This window comes from Pteropus vampyrus, unplaced genomic scaffold, assembly GCF_000151845.1.
Source record: "Pteropus vampyrus isolate Shadow unplaced genomic scaffold, Pvam_2.0 Scaffold81, whole genome shotgun sequence".
NCBI lineage: Eukaryota > Metazoa > Chordata > Mammalia > Chiroptera > Pteropodidae > Pteropus > Pteropus vampyrus.
In genome coordinates, this window is record NW_011888862.1 from 6,690,999 (window position 1) to 6,709,980 (window position 18,982).

Sequence of the window (18,982 nt, forward strand, 5' to 3'; positions counted from 1 at the left end):
AAAGAAGATAAATGAAAATGAAATAAATAAATTGGACTCAGTTAAAAAGAACTCACAAAAGCAAATCAAAAACAGTAGCCTTCTTGAAAAGAGAACCCTCATACATTGTTGGTGGGATTGCAATTTGGTACATCCGCTTTAGAAAACAGTCTGGAGGTTTCTCAAAAAATTAAAAATGGATATACCTTTTGACCGAGCAATTGCACTTCTGGGTATTTACCCAAAGAAAATTAAAACAATAATTTGTAAAGATTATGCACCCCAATATTCATGGCAGCACAATTTACAATAGCCAAGATATGGAAGCAACCTAAATGCCCATCAACAGACAATTGGATAAAGAAGTTATGGTTCATATATACAATGGAATATTACTCAGTCATTAAAAAAAAAATCCTACCATTTGCAACGACATGGATGGACCTAGAGGTTATTATGCTGAATGAAATAAGTCAGACAGAGAAAGATAAATACCATATGACTTCACTTACATGTGGAATCTAAGGAACAAAAAGAACAAACTAATCAAAAACAGACACAAGTATAGTGGACAATTTGGTGAGGAACAGAGGGGAGGGGATTTGGGGGGCTGGGGAATGGGGTGAAGGATTAAAGAAGTATAAATTAGTTGATAGATGGTCATGGAGATGGGGAGTATGGCAGAGAGAATGCAGTTAGCATTAATATATTGGCTAGGTGAAAAACTAGAGGAGAGAAGGAGCAATTAAGGGGATCGTTTTATAAACTATATAAATGTCTAACCAATATACTATGTACTTAAAACTAATTAAAACAAATAAATAAAATTTTAAAAACCCAATAGCCTCCTTTCTTTTGACAATGAAGATGAAAATAAGTGTAAACATTTTGGACTTAGTCTTTAAGAGTATATGGGTTGTTTTTTAAAATAGTATATTTTTCCTAAAGATAATAGCTCATTATAGAAAATTTAGAAAATACAGAAAAAAATAGTAAGATAAAAACTATGGCTATCCATCAATACCCCTTGCAATGCTAACTCTGTAGATGTTAACTACTATTAACATTTCATTTTTTCCCATATGCATGTGTATGTATGTAAATTATATTTTTTAACAAAATTGGAAAAAAAAAGAAGTATTTGTCAACATGCTTCTCTCCTAAGTTCCTGGAGAGCAGCATCACATATTATTTATATTTAAAACAGCATTTCCCTCACAGGGTTCTAAGTAAATGTTATAAAACACCCAGTGTCTGGAATTTGGGTTTCTTTTCACTGCGTTGGTTATACAGTGACCCTTGGCACTGTATGTTTCCTCATCTGGGGTAGGGGGAAGGGTGAGAATTTCTTCATCTGTAAAAAGGAATATTGTATCTTATTAGGTAGAAATGCAGGGCTGCTCTGCTGTTGTATGAGGTGTAAATGTGTGTAGGAGGCTGCATGGGGGAGGTGAATAGTAGAACAATGCACTGAGCTGGTTATGCATTTATTGCTTCTCAGCTTCAAATGCACCCCTTTTGCTTGCTCTATGAAAATGAATATGGGCCCTTTAAATATTTTTCCCTTCGCAAGTAGCACAATTCATGCTTTTTTTCTGTAGGATGTGCTGGAGAGAGACTGTAGAAGAATCGAGTTTTGCTTCTTGCTTCCCATTTGCTTTCTAAGCAGGCTGCTGCAGAGTGCAGCGCGCGCACACACACACACACACACACACACACACACACACACACACCAGGGTATATTTCCATCAAGTTCCACCAGTGCAGCACCCCAGTGACTTGTCTCATTCTTTGAGTCGTAGTTGTGCCTCTTCAGTGCACTCTCAGCCCTAGAGGTAGTAGCTGTTCCTTAGAACTGTTATTCCTATATTCTTTAGAGTTGTATTTATTCTTACTAGCCAATTCCTGATTATTTCAATCCTCTCTTATACGTAATACTTTTTTAGATTTAACTTTTCTCTGTTCAAATTACCGTGTGATTTTTCTCTTTATTCTAGACCAAGACTGATTTACTCACTCCCTTTTGCCCCTAGTACTCAGTGGGTTCACAATGTCTGTTCCTGGAATGTAATTGAACATGCAATGGATGCTCAACAATCCCTTTACTTTCATTTCTAGTCAATTCTCTCTACTCATTCACTTATTCCTTCTTCTCCATGGGGGGGCATGGAATAGTGGGAGGAAACACTTTCTTACTGTCACTCCTACAGCTAGCTTTTCTTCTCCTGGTTTACCTAAGCCACATCGACCTGAGTAGGTAGAGCACAACATACTGCCTGGCAGGAGAGGGAGACCTCACAGCACTGGGAGAAGTGGGAGGAGATGCTGGTAATGCTATCTACCTATCCTTAGGTGCGAGCTAAGCCGCAGAGGCTACGAACAGACCAGATATTACTATCAACACTCTGTGCAGCCACAGGAACCAGGAGTTCTGCTTCCTGTAATGGAGGACGGGGTAAGGCACAGCAGCTGTTCCCCGGAAAGACAACTAAAAAAGTTGGGCAAAATGTGCTAAGATACTCTCAAGAACATTGAAGAGTTAACAAAACAATAAATAACTACTGAGCTAAGAGCTGGGAAAGACCAGAAACCTAGACAGGTGTGAGAAGCTGAGAGGACTGCTTTTGCTCTAGGACAGCGGTCTCCAACCTTTTTGGCACCAGGGACTGGTGCTCCTATGAAAATCTAATACCTGATGATCTGGGGTGGAGCTGAGGCAGTGACACCAGCACTAGGGAGAGGCTGCAAAAGCAGATGAACCTTTGCTCACTATCTGCCGCTCACCTTCTGCTGTGCGGTCCAGTTCCCAAGAGTCCACAGACCTGTAAGGTTCATGGCCTGGGGATTAGGGACCCCCACCTAAGGCATTTACTGATCCAGAAAAGGCTGACAGAGGCCTGGCTGTACTTCTGGTGGTTTTGTGGGACTGAGGGACAAAAGTCAGAATTTGGAACCCGCCGAAGAAGGGGTGCTGTTAAGCCACCCCTACCATGGATAGGGACCACAAAGAGCCATCCCTTCAGAGTAAAAGTGATTCAGTTCACCACATGAACTGTAGCTCAGTCTCATCATTTGAGGAATTAACACTCCCAGGTACCTGGTATAAACAAACAAAAATTATTTCCTGTGAAGATAACATCAAGTTATTTCTATAAAAAAATATTTAAATAAAATATTCAGCGCAAAGTGAGATATAACAAGGTATAGAAAAAGGTAAGACAGCAGAAGAAGGAAACAATAAAAGCATCTATTCTGGGGGGTGAGGGCAGAGCCCTCTGATGCACCCTCCACCCTCCCCACGACAGCAACAGGACACTCCCACACATAGTGGTCCTTACAGAGTCACCTGGCTATAGACCTTGGTCTCTGGAGAAAGCTAGTCTTTGAGTATCTTATATTTGGGGAAGGATCCAGATTGGAAATCCACAAGGGCCCAAGTTTTCAGAAGGGAGCCTCCTCGCTCTTTAATAATGGAAAACCGTTCCAGCAAAGCCAGTGAGAGAGACTCGCTTGTGAGCCCAGCTCTTTCCAGCTTCCCTTACCTATACAAGTTGGGGGATGCTGCATGCTGCAGTGTATGGAGCTGAAGTGACAACCTCATTCTGGGGGGACAAAAAATAGAGCAGGGAAAAGTTGGTAGGGTTCTTGGAATGCAACAGAGGGAGAAGGATGGAAGGCATGAAGGGAAGTGGAAGGAGAATGGCTGGAGAGCACAGGGCCCAGACTAGAGCCACTGCCTCCAAGGAAGGGCAATCGGGGGGCCCAGCTACGTCACAACTGGCATCAGTCACTCTTCTAGATGCCTGCTCACCTCCCTGGCTGCACTCAGAATCACCAGGGGAGGGGAACTGTAAGGACTCCTGGTGCCCAGGCCTGGGCCCCACAGACTCCCATGTCACTGGTCAGGAGGCCGGGCTCTGGGCATGCAAAGCTCCAGGGGATTCTCACAGCGTCAGGCTGAGGTGCACCCCTCTGTGCATCACACGGGGTCGGTCACAGGCTCATCGCATTTCATTCTCACATCGCCCGGCAGGTTCACGTTACTGACCTGGTTCATGTGCAGTGGAAGCCAGCAGGCCGGGCCCACGGCACCGGCACGAAGAGGGCGTGAAATGACTTTAATGCAGCCTACAGCACCGCCACTCACTGCCCACAAGACACAGGACGCACATCACCCCCCCACGGAACAGCACTGACCCTTAGGCGGAGAGCCCACACTGATGGTTTCTATCTGATGCCAAGTAGTGACACTGGCAACCCACTCGCAACCCGGTTGGATTTCACAAGGCACTGCTAACAGCCACCGATTCCAGAGTGAAATGCCTGGGCTGTAGAGCCCAAGTGTGAAACCCCACACTTGACTGAGACATGTTCTTGCTGCCCACCCTGCTCCCCAGGGGCCACAATGGGCTTATTGGCTCCAAGGCCTTAAGAACACTTCCCAGGGGAGGGGCACGAACTCAGGAGCAAGCATGAGGAACGTGTTTTCTTGGAGAAGCTGCGTTCTAGGGGTGGTGAGACTGAATCCCATCGTCTGGATCCAAAACACACTAAGATGTGTGCATGTGTGTGTGTCTGTGTGTGTCTCTGCAAGTGTGTGTATGTGTGCGTGTGTGTGCGTGTGTGTGTGTGTGTGTGTGTGAGAGAGAGTGTATGTGAGAGACAGACTGAGAGGAACATGGGGCTGTGATTGCCAGCAGGAAAGAAACTGAGAAGGAGACAGGTAATTAAAAGTGAACACCTCTCCATCATTGTATGACCTACATACAGTAGGTGGCCTCGGCTAGGTAAGTCTGACCTTCTGACCTTCTGAAGAAATCTAGTCTGTGTCCTGGGCCAAGTCTGGGCCTGGGACCCTGCTGGAGACAGAGGGAGCCTGGGACAGAGGGTAGTCCAGCTCCAGGAGCAGGTGGTGACAAGCTTGGCCACCAGGTTGACACCTCGTCCTGCCCCATCAGACAACAATAGCCGCCAGGCACAGAACTCTGGACCTCTCCTCACTTCCTTCTACGTGGTGGCGATGCTAGTCCCACCTTGTGTCACAACCTTGTTTCCTGGCCGAGGTCCATGGCCCCTGGGTGCCTGGGTTGGGTGGGGGACCTGCTTTCACCCCATCACTGTTCACACCTGAGGGAGAGGCCGCAGCACACATGGCCCTCCCCGCCAGACCTAGACTCCTGAGCGCAGGGCCACAGGGAATCTGCAGCCTGGAGTCCAGCTAGAAGGCGGTTAAGGCTTCTGGTTGCCTCCTCTTGTTCTTAACCTGAGATTTTAATTCTGAGAAAGCAAACGGAAGAGACTGTCATTTAAAAGCTCTGCCTGAGGCAGGTCTCTCCTTTCACGTGAGAGCAGACAGAGTACAAACTGCAGCGGCAATGGTAGGACAGGCATTTAGAAAGTTCCTTTCCCTCTTTGACCGAGGATTAGTTGAAAGGAGTGCTGCGGAAACTGTAGCCAAAGGAGGCATTACATTTCCAGAAAAACCTCAAGGAAAAGTATTGCAAGCAACAGTAGTAGCTGTTGGATTGGGCTCTAAGGGAAAAGGTGGAGAGATTCAACCAGTTAGCGTGAAAGTTGGAGACAAAGTTCTTCCAGAATATGGAGGCACCAAAGTAGTTCTAGACCACAAGGATTATTTCTTATTTAGAGATGGTGACATTCTTGGAAAGTATGTAGACCGAAATAAATCACTATTGAAATGGCAAACCGTGAAGCTGCCTATTCCACTGAAGTTCTGAAATCTCATGTAAATAATTTCCATATCTCTCTTTTGTAATAAATTAATAATATCCAAAACTAATGACATCCAGGGTCTCTTAAAATTTAGTTTCACTGTACTGATATAAATATTTCCAAATAAAAATGTATATAAAGAAAAGCTCTGCTCGAAAAAAATAAATAAAAATTTAAAAAATTAAATAAAAGCTCTGCCTGAAATTTCATCGAAGCCCCCTGCAAAACTCTGGGCTTCCCAGAGCTTACACAATCTTTAAAGTAGCTGCTTCTACCATTTGAAAGAGAAAGGTGACTGCACTTGATTGTTTGCTGGCTGAAATTCCCAACAACTTGGCCACCCTCAGAGTGACACCTACTCTTCTGAGAACAGCCCAGGAAAAGGTAGAATGAGATCACTGGAGTCATCCCGCAAGGGAAATACCGGGATGGGATTACATGGAGGGTACTGTGCAGAGTGGATGATGGGTGCGGTTTGCTGAGAACTCCCCCTGCCCCCAGTGGCTGCCAGAATGATTTGTCCAGAATGCAGGTCTGGCTGGGTGACCTCCCTCATTTATAACCCTTTCATTGCTTCCCACAGCCTTTGGGGGCCCATCCGAAGCTAACCCAACAACCTTCCTGTTCCAGGCCTTGTTCAGCTCTCCAGAACTCATGCTGAAATTTATTCAAAGAACAAAATGAAAGCCTTCTTTAATATCAAGGCCACACAGTGGCTTTCCTGGGATCCAGCATAATGGGCAGGATGTGGAAAAGGGAGCAGCAGGGACTGTGGGAAGGGAAGGCAATAATAAAGGAGCGGACACTTTCAGCAGCCACCATGTCAAGTTGCTTCCCATGCCATATCTCCCTGAATTCTCAGACCCCTAGGGGAAGGGACAATCCTTTCCTCTGAGAGCTGAAGCAATGTGACCAAAGTCATACAGGCAGAAAATGGAGGGAGGGTGTTCTAATCCCAAGTCCCTTCTCCCTGTCAGACCTCTCTGTCACATACTTGGAAAGACTGCTATGCTCTCAGGCCCAGGAGATGCTCCAAAAGGAGAGACAAGGAAAGCAGCCAGGGGCCCTTTGCAGCCAGAGTGGCAGGGGCAGGGGCCTTCCCTGAGGACTTGGGGCCCCAGGACAGCCAGCAGCCTCCACAGACCTCCACACCCAAATCCCTGCATGGAGCTCAGGGGAACACTGCAGAAGTCCACCTTCTATTTAATGTCATCCTCTCCCATCGAATTTGGATTTTGTAGTGGTTTTAAGTCCATGTACTGACCTTCCATCCTCGACTCCTCCTTGTGGCTTCCCTGGGACCGAGCCCCACTGGCTACAACCCCAGTCCCTGTGTGTGCCCAGGATGGCTCCAGAAGCCTCAGAACCATCCCATCAAACTCCAGGACTCACCCCACCACAAAGAGGCTGACGACGACTGCACTCTCATTTTGTCTGCCCCAAGGGCTCCACTGGGAGCAGATCAAACCTCCTCCCTCTACTGAGCCAGAGTCCTCCTGCCTCTAATTTCCCTCTGGGCAAGTTGTCCTCCAAATACTTCCACTCTAGCCCAGCTCTGCTTTCTTCCTGTTGGTGTAAAGGGAAGAGCTCCTTGAGTTTGAGGTCAAGCTCTCTGTCTACACATTAGAAACCCTAGGCCCTTTCCCTGACTGGAAGTCAAGAGCAGGGCCAACCTACCCAGAAGGAAAACAAAACCACTGGCTGAAGGCTTACTGTACCCCTTTAGTTATGGTGGTTCTTACTATACCCCTTCAGGCACAGTGGTTCTCCTTCAGCTGGCCAAAGACTCTGATCGCTGGAGGAAAGATGTGACAGTGTGATTCTGATGCATCTCTCATCTCTTCTATACTCTACTCACACCTCCGCTAGTGTCATTCCTGAAATATCAAAATTGCCTCCAAGATTTGCTGTCACTCTGCAATTCTCATTTTGAAACCCCATAATAAGTCCAAACTAACTTGGAGAGGCTTTCAGAAAAACAGATCAGTAACCAAAAATTATTGAAAACAAATTCTAATATTAACTTGTCTTTACATTATCATTGAAAGGGCCACCAATCATAAATTCCTAATTCCTCTAAAATTCCCATCCTTTACAGCTCTCACCCCCATCTACCCCCACCCAACCTCCATGCTATGAACCTGATGAAACTTATCCTTGCTACATCTTCTACCTTAGTTTCATCTCATTACTTAAGCCTTAACTATCATCTTTATGTGGATGATAAAATATGTGTGAGATAGAATGCTGGTTGTCTCCAAAATTGGTTACCCTGTTCATAGATTAAGAGCTCTTGGGCTGGGCATGCAGCCTCCTAAAGACTCCCCGGAGGATAGGGATAGCTGAATGGGAATGTAGATGTGATGGAAGGAGTTAGAGCAACCACATAGGGCCAAGAGATGGAGGTGACATGCTGAGGAAAGCAGAACAAGATGGGAGGAGTGTGGATCCCTGATATGTGGAACACCTTCTCCTACCAACATAAAAACAAGACAGGAGAACATCTCTATCTTTTTGAGGCTCCTAGGATTTGGGGTCTCTGTGTTAAAAGTTCACAAACTCATATCTTTACTACAAAAAAAAAAAAGGAGAGGAAGGCATTTTACCACTGTGCCTTTCTTCCTTGCCACCCCCCATCCCTGAAGGAGTTTTGATTTTTTTGTTTTTTATCATCCTAGGCCATTGAAAAAGTGGGTTAGCACAGGCAGCTTGAGGCTCAGGCTGGTGTCCTGATGATTGCAGGTGTGCTGCTGGTAGCTGTGGATGGAAAATCCATACTCCTGACAAGACTTGAGGGAGCATATTTGGCTTCCATGCAGCTTGCCAGAAGGGTGACATGCCCTGTTCTGCAGGATCTGGGCTGACCAACTCACCCCATGCTTCTCTAGGCCCACTCCTCCCTTCTGCCTGGTATAGCAGGGAGTGTGGGCAAGCTCGAAACGAGTCTGTGCTCACTGGGGAAAGGGGCTTTCAAGGCTCAATTCCATCAAGCTGCTGGACAAAAGAGGGAATGCTGGGCAGGAGGGAAGGAAATCTGCCCATCATGAATTCCGAAGATGGGCCCTGGCTTGCATGCCCTCCTTCCCTTGGGGACCCCTCATTCCCTGGATCAGCTTCATAGAACTCAGAGATACAAGCAAGTCCCAGCATCACACTGTACGAACAGCCCCAGAAATGTAACCCTACTTCATTTCCTCAGCCAACTGTGAGTACAGTCCCTTTTATAGCTTGAAAAAGCAGCGCTCCACCTCCACCCCATTGTTCCTAGTCGCAATGTTTGATTTTTAATATCTGATATTACAGAAGGGCAGGGCTTTTTCATGCTTACGGAGGGGGCCCAGGTTTCAAAGTCTGAGAAGTCCTCAGAATGGAACATGTACTCTAAGACACTCCAAGGAGCAGAAGTCATGCAGACAAAAGTAAACGCTCGCATGACCAGAGGGCCCGAGTTGCACAATTCTGCTGGCTACAGAGTGTCCACGGATGGACTGAGAGGCAGAGCTGGAGGAAAGATTGTTTTAAAAGCCTGGAGAGTTCACAGACGGCTAACATAACATGATATTCTCTGGACTAAAAATTTACAAACCAGTGAACAAGTGGTTTTGAATCACCCAAGTCTCAGGCAGCAAATGGACACCCCATTCTGGTCACTCGAGTATGACCCCTGGGGACTGTTAGGGCCCCAGTACCTCCAGGAAGTACAGGACACACTGCTGAGAAGCAACAGTAGGAGGTTTCTGGGCTCCTGGGCACCGAGCAGCAGCTCTTGGGGTGGGTAGGCTGAGGGGGCAGCTACTGAAGGCGACTTTCCCACAACAGGGCCTTTAAGGCCTTTCTGCCATGCGAGCTGGGAGACAAGGCAGCGAGGCGGGTTGGCTCCTGCCCCCTGGTGGTTAAGAGCAGCTAGAACTGCCAGCCAGACACTTGAACCCACGTGGCACGGTATCTGGGGGCACGGCCGTTTTCTAGCACACTCACTTCATCAATAACATCACAAGTAACAAAGGTTTTGAGCACAGATAAAGCTCACTGATTTAACTTCTCACTGTTCCCCTGGGGTCTAGTTTAAGGCCCCTACAAGAGATCAGCCCTTTGCTTCTAGGACTCTGTTTCCCTATAGAATGAGGTCAAGTGTTAAAACTCAAGTATTTGGACATATAAAACCAGAAACTTACCAGAGTGCTTCTTTTTCAATATAATCAATTTACGCATTAACGTAATGCAGTACAATCAAGTAAAATCACATCTGAGGCTTTGACACCAATTGTTATAGTTATTTAACTTTATTATATTTTAAAATCTGACAACTGTAAAACTTAGCATTTATATAAACACCTGAGGACTGTTCAATGGGGCACAGCATCTTCATACAAACAATTTGAAAGAAGACTAAGTTTAAATTAGAATTTTATAACACAAAAGGAATAACATAGATGAAACCACCTTTTAAATAGTTGCATTCGTGTATAAAGTGACATTTGGTTTTTTTGAGAAAGAAAACGTACATTCTTGCCCCTGGTGTATATTTTATTGGCATTTACAACAAATGGCTAATACTTTTAGCACGGTTTCTCATAGCTTATAAATCACTCCAAAGTTACACAAAGTAATAACAATAAACATATAGCACCATTTCCCCTTGTAATTTCTCACTTAAAAAATAAAGCCCAAAATGATAAGTCAGAATTAAAGCATCCTCCAAAATTTAGCAAAATGGCTCAGAACTAAGCAAATTAACTAGAAACATTGCATAAGACAGAGAACGCCCCTGTATGGAAATCAATCTATGGATTGTTTCTTATCCCCTGAAGACTAGGTGAGAGGTACATGTAATAGCAAACAATGCAAACATTTTTTTACGGAATAAAAATGTCTAACTATATAAATAGTTTATCATTACCTCTGTGGCAGTGTAAAGTGCCATATTAAATTCAAAAGGAACAGATTTACTTGTTTGTCTACATACAGGTATAGAATATATAAATATGGTATAGTATCCATATAAGGAATAAATGCAGCCAACAAAATATATATCTTTTAAAAAACTGGGCACAGGTGTCTTCATATAGAGATGTGAGAAATGAATGTTTAGTTAAATATCTAAGCTTAGTGAAAATATGTAGTTTTAAAATAATAGGTATTTTATTGGAAAAAATCAGACTCCATCCAAGACACCCTTGTAGTATAATATCTCCTGCATAAAACAAGTATACTATCTATCCAATAACTGATATTTATCAAAAATTGATAAGAACACTTTATGAAAGTTTATAAGCTTGCTTTTCATTAAATAGAACAAATACAGCATACAGAGAAATAATAACAAAAGCAAAATAATTTATATGGCTATTCCCTTTCTGGAAACTGGCAGAAGACAGACAGAAGATTGCAGTAACAAACATAAACTATCTGAGGAAGAGATGGCATCTGCAGTTGCATCTTGAAATTCTTGTCTAAAGAAAGCTTCTCATGGATTATTCATTAGAGAACTTGCTAATCCCTGATACTCTCTCCTTTGGGATTTAGCTGTTTTGGTTCTATATATAAATGACCGATATCAAAGGTTTTTCTGTTTCCTACATGAAGTATATTTGTAAACTGTACCATAAAGTATCCTGTAAACTGTAAAATAATAATAAGATAGAAAGAGCTGCCAATTTGAATATGCTAATACTAACACATTAAATGGTATTTAGGGAAGTAAACTGGACTGGACTGTAGTTCTGCTATCTGGATATAATAAATTTTTTAGGAACTGTCTAGAAAACTAAAACTGCTAAGAGAATAAAAATAGTTTTAAATTAATAAGTTATCAGGACAAGTGAGAATTATATCTAATCTAAACTTACACATTTTTAATCGTACTTTCCTTCTTTAAGTTTTTCAATGTAATAGCATAGCTTTAAAGCTGGCCCCAACTTCAGGCCCAAATACTTCATCATAATATCACTTTTGAGTAGTAGCAGAGCCTTCCCATCAATTTCCTACAGAGAGAAAGAAATTATAATTAATAATGCTTTCATATTTTGTTAAGTTATTTATATATAAAAACATGTAGAGAATAGCTTTACATTCTTGATATATATTCCCTGAATACGCTTTTATTTCCTGAAAACTATTTAAAATATATGGTAAAGCATCATTTGATAATTTCTAAATTTACTTCAAATTTTAAGAAAAAGGAAATTTAATCCAGTATCTTTCAAAAATGGCCTAAGCATCAAACTATCTGATTTTAAATACTGTGTACTGAATAAAATACATTATCTATGACAAAGGGTAGAAAACTATGAATGGTAGAAATGAATTTCAGAAGGTTGTTAAGTTTCTTAGAAAGGCTGGAATATGAGTATATCAACATCAATGAAAACTAAATGTGCTATATAGTATTATCTTTATGTTGAAATTTAATCGGTTGTCTGAAGCCAGACATTAAAACTAATCACTAGTTTTCTTACATTTTCTTAGATTTCCTTACATTTCCTAGATTGAAAAGGATATATCAGATATTTGGTCACAAATATGATTTATTAGAAAAGACTGTAAACATATTAATAGACACAAGGCATCCTCCTAAAATTCTTTATTTCCTTAATTAACCAATTTGTGTCATGGAAGCATATTATTTGGTATTCATGAGTTCCTATTTTTAAAAAAGCTGCACTTGATCTTATTCAGTTGCTGGATTCATCGGGCATCATAATAAGGAGGATACTCTGTCACAGCTTGTGGTCACCCCCTCCTACTCAGGGTCCTGGGCCAAGCAAGGAGCAGGAGGGGAGGAGGATCCTTGTAACTGTTGTTACAAAGGAGAAGACACCTGAGAGTGGCCATGCTGAATCATCTTCTCTTGAGAACTTGAAGATTTGTAATATTTTACAAGTATTTTTAAAGCACAGATCCAGCCTCTACCATTTAAGGATCTAACTCTGGACAAAGCAACCTTTCTCACACATGGAAAAATCAGTTGATAGGGTTCCCCCACCATCCACACTAATCAGCACCCAACTGAAGTGCCTGCAGAGAGGTCATTCAAAGGCATTATGGCAGGAAAACCGGGTCAAAAGATACATTACATGTTGCCTGAAGAGGTCGGCGAGGGGGCCTGATATCTGAGGATCTTTATGTTTCATAAACTGTATCACTTCATCCACAGACCAGGTTGAAGGGTCCTTAGAGAAGCCTTGTTTCAGGACACTGGGGTCAGGTACAGCTATATAACTTGGAGCTTCAATGGGGGGAAAAAAGACAAATCATATTTGACCTGATCATTATCCTGAAAGAAGAGATGTTAGGTAGGGAGTAATGGTCTCATTCCTGGAACCATCTGCTAAGAATCCCGGGGAGGACCCAGGACTCCAAGGGTAAAATCTAGTGAAAGCTTAGCTAGATAAAGATGATATGAGGATGGCTACCCACGAGTGTGCCATCTGACTGCCCCCAAACAACAAAAGCAGCCTCAGAAGTTACCTTAAAGTTTCAAAGGTCATAAAACAGACTGAGCAATATGAAGTCTCTCTGGCCACAAACAATACAGCAAAAGATCTGTTTCTTGGGCTAAATTAGGTTAATCTAAGCTAACCTATTATTCTCTTTAAGCATGTCAGTGAATTTCTCTCAATCTCTCTCCTCTTGGTCTGTCTAGTTTAGGTTTATTTTAGTAGCCAAATGCAAGGGAGATTCTCCAAATTTAGTTTTATAATTGCTTAAATTTATTTATTTTAATCAATGAATTTCAATAACTCCATTATCTCTGAGAACCAAATTAGTTATTTTACCAAATCTCTCACATTAATTCAATATGGACATTTTTAGCATTACTTTACTCTTTAAATTTCTCTCTCTTAAGCCTTAAATGCTTATCTGAATTTTGAAGAAAACAAGATTATTTTCTGCTTAGCTAGGTTAGAAGTAACTTTAACATTATACTCAATACCTCTCTCAAGTTTAATTGCTAGTAATAGATATTTTTGCTGAAGGGTTATATGTTGAAAAAAGACATAACTGAGCCATGAAACAATTTAAGTGCTCAGACCTCAAATAGTTTTGGTTGTGTTGTTCACTAAGTTGCACTGAAATTTCTTTGTGTCTAGACAAGTTTTCGCTTACTCAATCAGAGCACGCAGCTCCCCAAAGTTAGTGTGTGATAAGAGGTGGGTTTTGTAATTCGCTCAAGTAGATTTGTTTCTCTCTCCAAGGATCATCAATACAAATTTAATCTTTTTGTGTTAATTAAGACACATCATCTGGGCTCTGGACATTTTAGGGACATTTTGAGTATTTACCCAGAGAAAAGGCAAAGAAAAACAGAAGATAAAAGAACTCACAATGGTTAATATTTTTGTGTGTGGTTCAGAATTTGATTTTCTTTTGCAATATTGCAACTTTGATGCAAAATAAAAACTTTTTACTAAAATATATGCTCCCCTCCACTTGTCAGAGATAAAAATGTTGGTCATATGTACCAAGAAATGCTGCTGGGCTGAATCAACCAAAGTAAAAATAATGATGGTGTAAACACACCTAAGGCATTCTAACAATTCAGACAGAAAAGTCTTCTCTTTTAACTCAAGACTCAAATCATACCTCCAAATTAACTTATGTTTTTGTGGTATTTCTGGGTTCTGTCATCAGAATCTGGTATAGTTATGTCTTAAATAACATATAACTAGTTTTACAGATAATTACACATAAACTATGAGTAAAGATATGATTTCAGGTAGAAAACTGTAATTTTATATTAAAAATAGAACTGTAAGATCATCTGTTTTTAATCTATTATAGAAAAATAATTTAATTGGGCCCATATCTTCAAAACAACCAGAGAAGGTACAAACATTACATCAGTGTTATTCAAATAATTATAAGAAACAAACTAATTATGTAAACAATAACCAAAGTCCAGTCACAACTTTCTCTTGAATGGCTTTGTCTTACATATATTAGAATATCAGAAATATTTCTGAAATAAAGTAACAGTTCTAATACCTTAATGAAAATAATAGTAATGACACCTCTAGACAGTTTCCAAGTGAAATGCTTACCCAGTCTCTAGAGATGCAAGCAGCACAGTGGTTAAGAGTATGGCCCTGGAGCCAGAGTGCCTAGGTTCAAGGACTGGCCCAGCTATTTTCTAGCTAGAGGGCACCTTAGCCAAGTGACTTCTCAGATTTTTCACCTAAAAATGTTTACCAGCACCTACATCTCAAGGAATTGTTGTAAAGGTGTGATGTATAATGCTATGTAAAATACTATGTGCCTAGCACATAATGTCAGATGGAAATAAAGACGATGATTTTTATTACTATTAAGTAACTACTAGCAAGTAATGTTATTACTATTAGTCTTCCTGCCATGATTCTAGGAAAACCAAAGGCTAGCCTCCTCAAGCTCAAATATAGGCCACTTTGGCACTGTAGTGTTAGGCATACATCTGGAAGTGACATATTCATTCAACATGAGAGACAACCTTTTAGTCATTTACTGAGAAGGCCTGTCTTCGAAAGTTCGTATTTTGTGAAAATACCTAAAAATTCAGGGGATGACACCTCTTTATAGCATAAACATCTATATCCAGACTCTCTGAAAACATCACTCTAAAAGCAGAGGCAATCTACACAGAGGCAAACTTCAGCATCTCTAGTGGATTGGCCCTGATAGTGAAGTGAAGGGGAAGACTCGACACCTCTTCAATTTGGAATTTTCTCCAATGTGATAAACTCTCAGGGGATGTTATTGGGCATGGAAACCTTAAGGGGAAAGACAAATACATTGACTGATAATCACTGTTTTTAAATATACCTTCGCTTTCCTTTGGCATTTGGAATTCAACTTCCTGATGACTGCCCTGGGGAGATGAACTGGTCCCTGCTAGTGCTGAGCTTGAGGTGTCTGGCACACTTATAGGATTTATGCTGTCAGGATTCAAAGAACTTTCTGGATTGAGTGGTAAGTTTTCAGAATCTTCAGGAAGCTTCTCCTCTTTGGGCATGCCATCTTCCTCAGAAGATGGTAGTCCTTCTATATGAAAAAAAAAAAAACGAAAACAAAAAGGCGATTATCTTCAACAGACGTACAGTTCGAATACTATTAAAAGGTCAAAAATCTACTAATCTCCAACAATAGTTCACTTAAGCATTGGTATACTGAACTTTCCCTTTCTTGGTATTTATAGAAATGGACACTATTCTGAAATCCAAATTGATTCTATAACATCACCTATAGTTCTCATAGCAGCTATCTCTTGCAAGTGTTGCCACCAAAGTCTTGATCACCTCACTAAAGCAGTCGTTTTTAGAAATGTCAGTTCTTCACAACTATTTGTTATAATATGATCACACAGTTGGTTTCTACTATTTGCTTACTACCTGGGCACTTAAAACTTTCACTGGAGAAAGGTATTAGGTTTTTCTATTCCTCAACAGCTTTTAGCAGTATAAAGCTGACTAGAAAATTTTACTGTAACTGTTTTTACTCTAAGAAGAAATGACAACTGTGCCCTTCTGAAGGGAATGAAGTGTTCAACAAAGCTCTCAAATGATTTGGGCAAATACACTCCCCTTATCCCCATCACCACCACCCAAGAACATACATAAATGGTATAGAGTGACTTTTCTTTCCAATCCTGGGATGTGTAAATACTACTTACCTGCAGGGGCATGTACCTGCACCTTTATTTTGGAGAGCTTAGGAGAGGGAGCAGCAACATAGGGTAGAGGTTGCTCAAGAGGTCGTTTGGTGCTCTGTTGTTCTATTATGTCTTCTTGTACTGCTTTCGAAAAAAACTGTCTATTATAATATACTCTAGCATTTTCATATCATCAGCATACAATTTTTGTTGCTAAATCATTTTCCCATTTGACTTCATCAACAATTTATCAATTATTTGATTATTTATGAATAACATGTTCATTTCTTCCTATTAAATATTTTGGTGACATCATATACTTGAGTTTAAAGTATTATGTCAAGGCTTTATTTATTCTAGGATCATCTCTAAATATCTCAGGAAACTGAGGCAACCAATTATAATGTGTCTAAAAAGGCCAGGAAAGTTGCTTCAATGAGCAAGAAAAGTTAAGAATTCAGAGTAGTTAAGAAAAGATAAGGTACAATGAACACCTCCTTTTATAGGCAACCATCCTGGCCTAGAGCTACCCTTCCAACACTCTACTGGCCTATTTCTCTTTCAACAAAATGCATTTCAATCTTAAAAAAAAAAAAACACTTTAAGGCATGATCCTGAAAGCAAAGATAACTCAAATTATCAATTACATTCTAAATATTAATTAGTACACCTTGATTTAACCTCCAACTAAAAAAAAAATAAAGTATAATAAAAATCTAAAAAGTCTAATAGACTTCAAGAGAGAAGAAAGATTGCAATGAAAAAGTACCAAAGTATCTAAAGCATTATACAGATTTAATGCAATCCTCATCAAAATCCCATCGGCATTTTTTAAAGAAATAGAACAAAAAATCATCAGATTTGTATGGAAGCACAAAAGACCGCGAATTGCCAAAGTCATCCTGAGAAAAAAGAACGAGGCTGGAGGCATCACTGTGCCGACTTCAAATTATACTACAAAGCGACGATAATCAAAATGGCATGGTATTGGCAGAAAAACAGACACATGGACCAGTGGAACAGAATCAAGAGTTCAGAAGTAAACCCATGTTTATATGGGCAAATAATTTTCAACAAAAGAGCCAAAAACATACAGAAGAGAAAGGAAAGCCTCTTTAATAAATGGTGCTGGGAAAACTGGAAAGCCAGCTGCAAAAGAATGAAACTAGACTGCTGTCTATTACCACACACCGAAATTAACTCACAATGGATTAAGGACCTGACTTTAAGACCGGAAACAATAAATGGCATAGAAGAAAATAAAGGGACTAAACTCAAGGACCTTGGACTTAAAGAGGATTTTATGAATTTGACCTCAAAGGCAAGGGAAGTAAAAGCAAAAATAAATGAATGGGACTACATGAAACTAAAAAGCTTCTGCTCACCAAAAGAAACCAAACTGTCAACAAGGTAAAGAAGCAACCATCCAAAAGGGAAAATATATTTGCAAGCAATGCCTCCGATAAGGGCCTAATATCCAAAATATACAAAGAACTCATACAACTCAATGACAACAAAAAAAAATCCAAACAATCCGATCGAAAAGTGGGCAGAGGACCTGAACAGACGCTTCTCCCAAGAAGACATACAAATGGCCACCACACATATGAAACGATGCTCAACGTCACTAGTTATTAGGGAAATGCAAATCAAAACCACAATGAAATATCATCTCACACTTGTCAGAATAGCTGTTATCAACAGGACGTGTAATAACAAATGTTGGAGAAGATGTGGAGAAAAAGGAACCCTCAAATACACTGCTGGTGGGACTGCAAATTGGTACAGCCACTATGGAAAACAGTATGGAGGTTCCTCAAAAAACTAAAAACAGAATTTCCATATGACCTAACAATCCCTCTTCTCGGTATCTACCCCAAAGACTTGAAAACTCATATCCAAAAAGATATTTGCGCACCGATATTCATAGCAGCATTATTCACAGTGGCCAGGACATGGAAGCAACTGAAGTAACCAACGATCGATGATTGGCTAAAGAAGCTGTGGTACGTATATACAATGGAATATCACTCAGCTATAAGAAGAGATGAAATCCTGCCATTTGTAACACCATGGATGGACCTTGAGATAATCATGCTAAGTGAAATAAGCCAGACAGAAAAAGTTGAAAACCACATGATATCACTTTTATGTGCGATATAAACCTAAAAGCATCAAAGAAACAGCACAAACAGAGACTCAAGGATATAGACAAGACTAGTGGTTACCAGAGGGAGGAGGGGGAGGGAAGAGGTAGATGTGGTAAAAGGGGTCAAATATGTGGTGATACAAAGAAATTTAACTATGGGCGGTGAATATACAATACAATATATATCTGCCTTATTATTGAATCATATACCTGAAACTTACTGGATTTTGTTAACCAATGTTACCATAATAAAAATAAATTTTAAAAAAGTACCAAAGTTAAACTTCATCTGGTTCAAAATGGCTGGGAGCCAGGCATGCCCCTCAAAATCATCTGATGAGGAACCTTTAGCCATCCAGTTACTGGCTGATAACTAACAGGCCTAAGAGAGCTCTTACCACTTGATTTTATTTTTAAAAATGGATTATAAAACCAACAGGCAAAACATAGTTCAGTGAATGACAAATATTTCTACAATTAGAATATTTAAATTC

General features: G+C 40.7%; 1 protein-coding gene and 1 pseudogene across 1 annotated transcript in view; one reads left to right on the forward strand and one right to left on the reverse strand.

Annotated features, from left to right (window-relative positions):
• The first annotated feature begins 5,354 nt into the window (after window positions 1–5,354).
• Window positions 5,355–5,717, forward strand: LOC105294051 (annotated as a pseudogene).
• A 5,850-nt stretch (window positions 5,718–11,567) lies between these two features.
• The window catches only part of SCML2 (Scm polycomb group protein like 2), an 80,589-nt gene continuing 73,174 nt past the window's right edge, over window positions 11,568–18,982 (reverse strand). The window contains exons 11-14 of the mRNA XM_011362997.1: window positions 16,361–16,480; window positions 15,514–15,732; window positions 12,789–12,940; window positions 11,568–11,696 (exon numbers count right to left, since the gene is read on the reverse strand). Coding sequence (XP_011361299.1) covers window positions 11,568–11,696; window positions 12,789–12,940; window positions 15,514–15,732; window positions 16,361–16,480 — 620 coding nt within the window. The remainder of the gene's footprint in view (window positions 11,697–12,788; window positions 12,941–15,513; window positions 15,733–16,360; window positions 16,481–18,982) is intronic.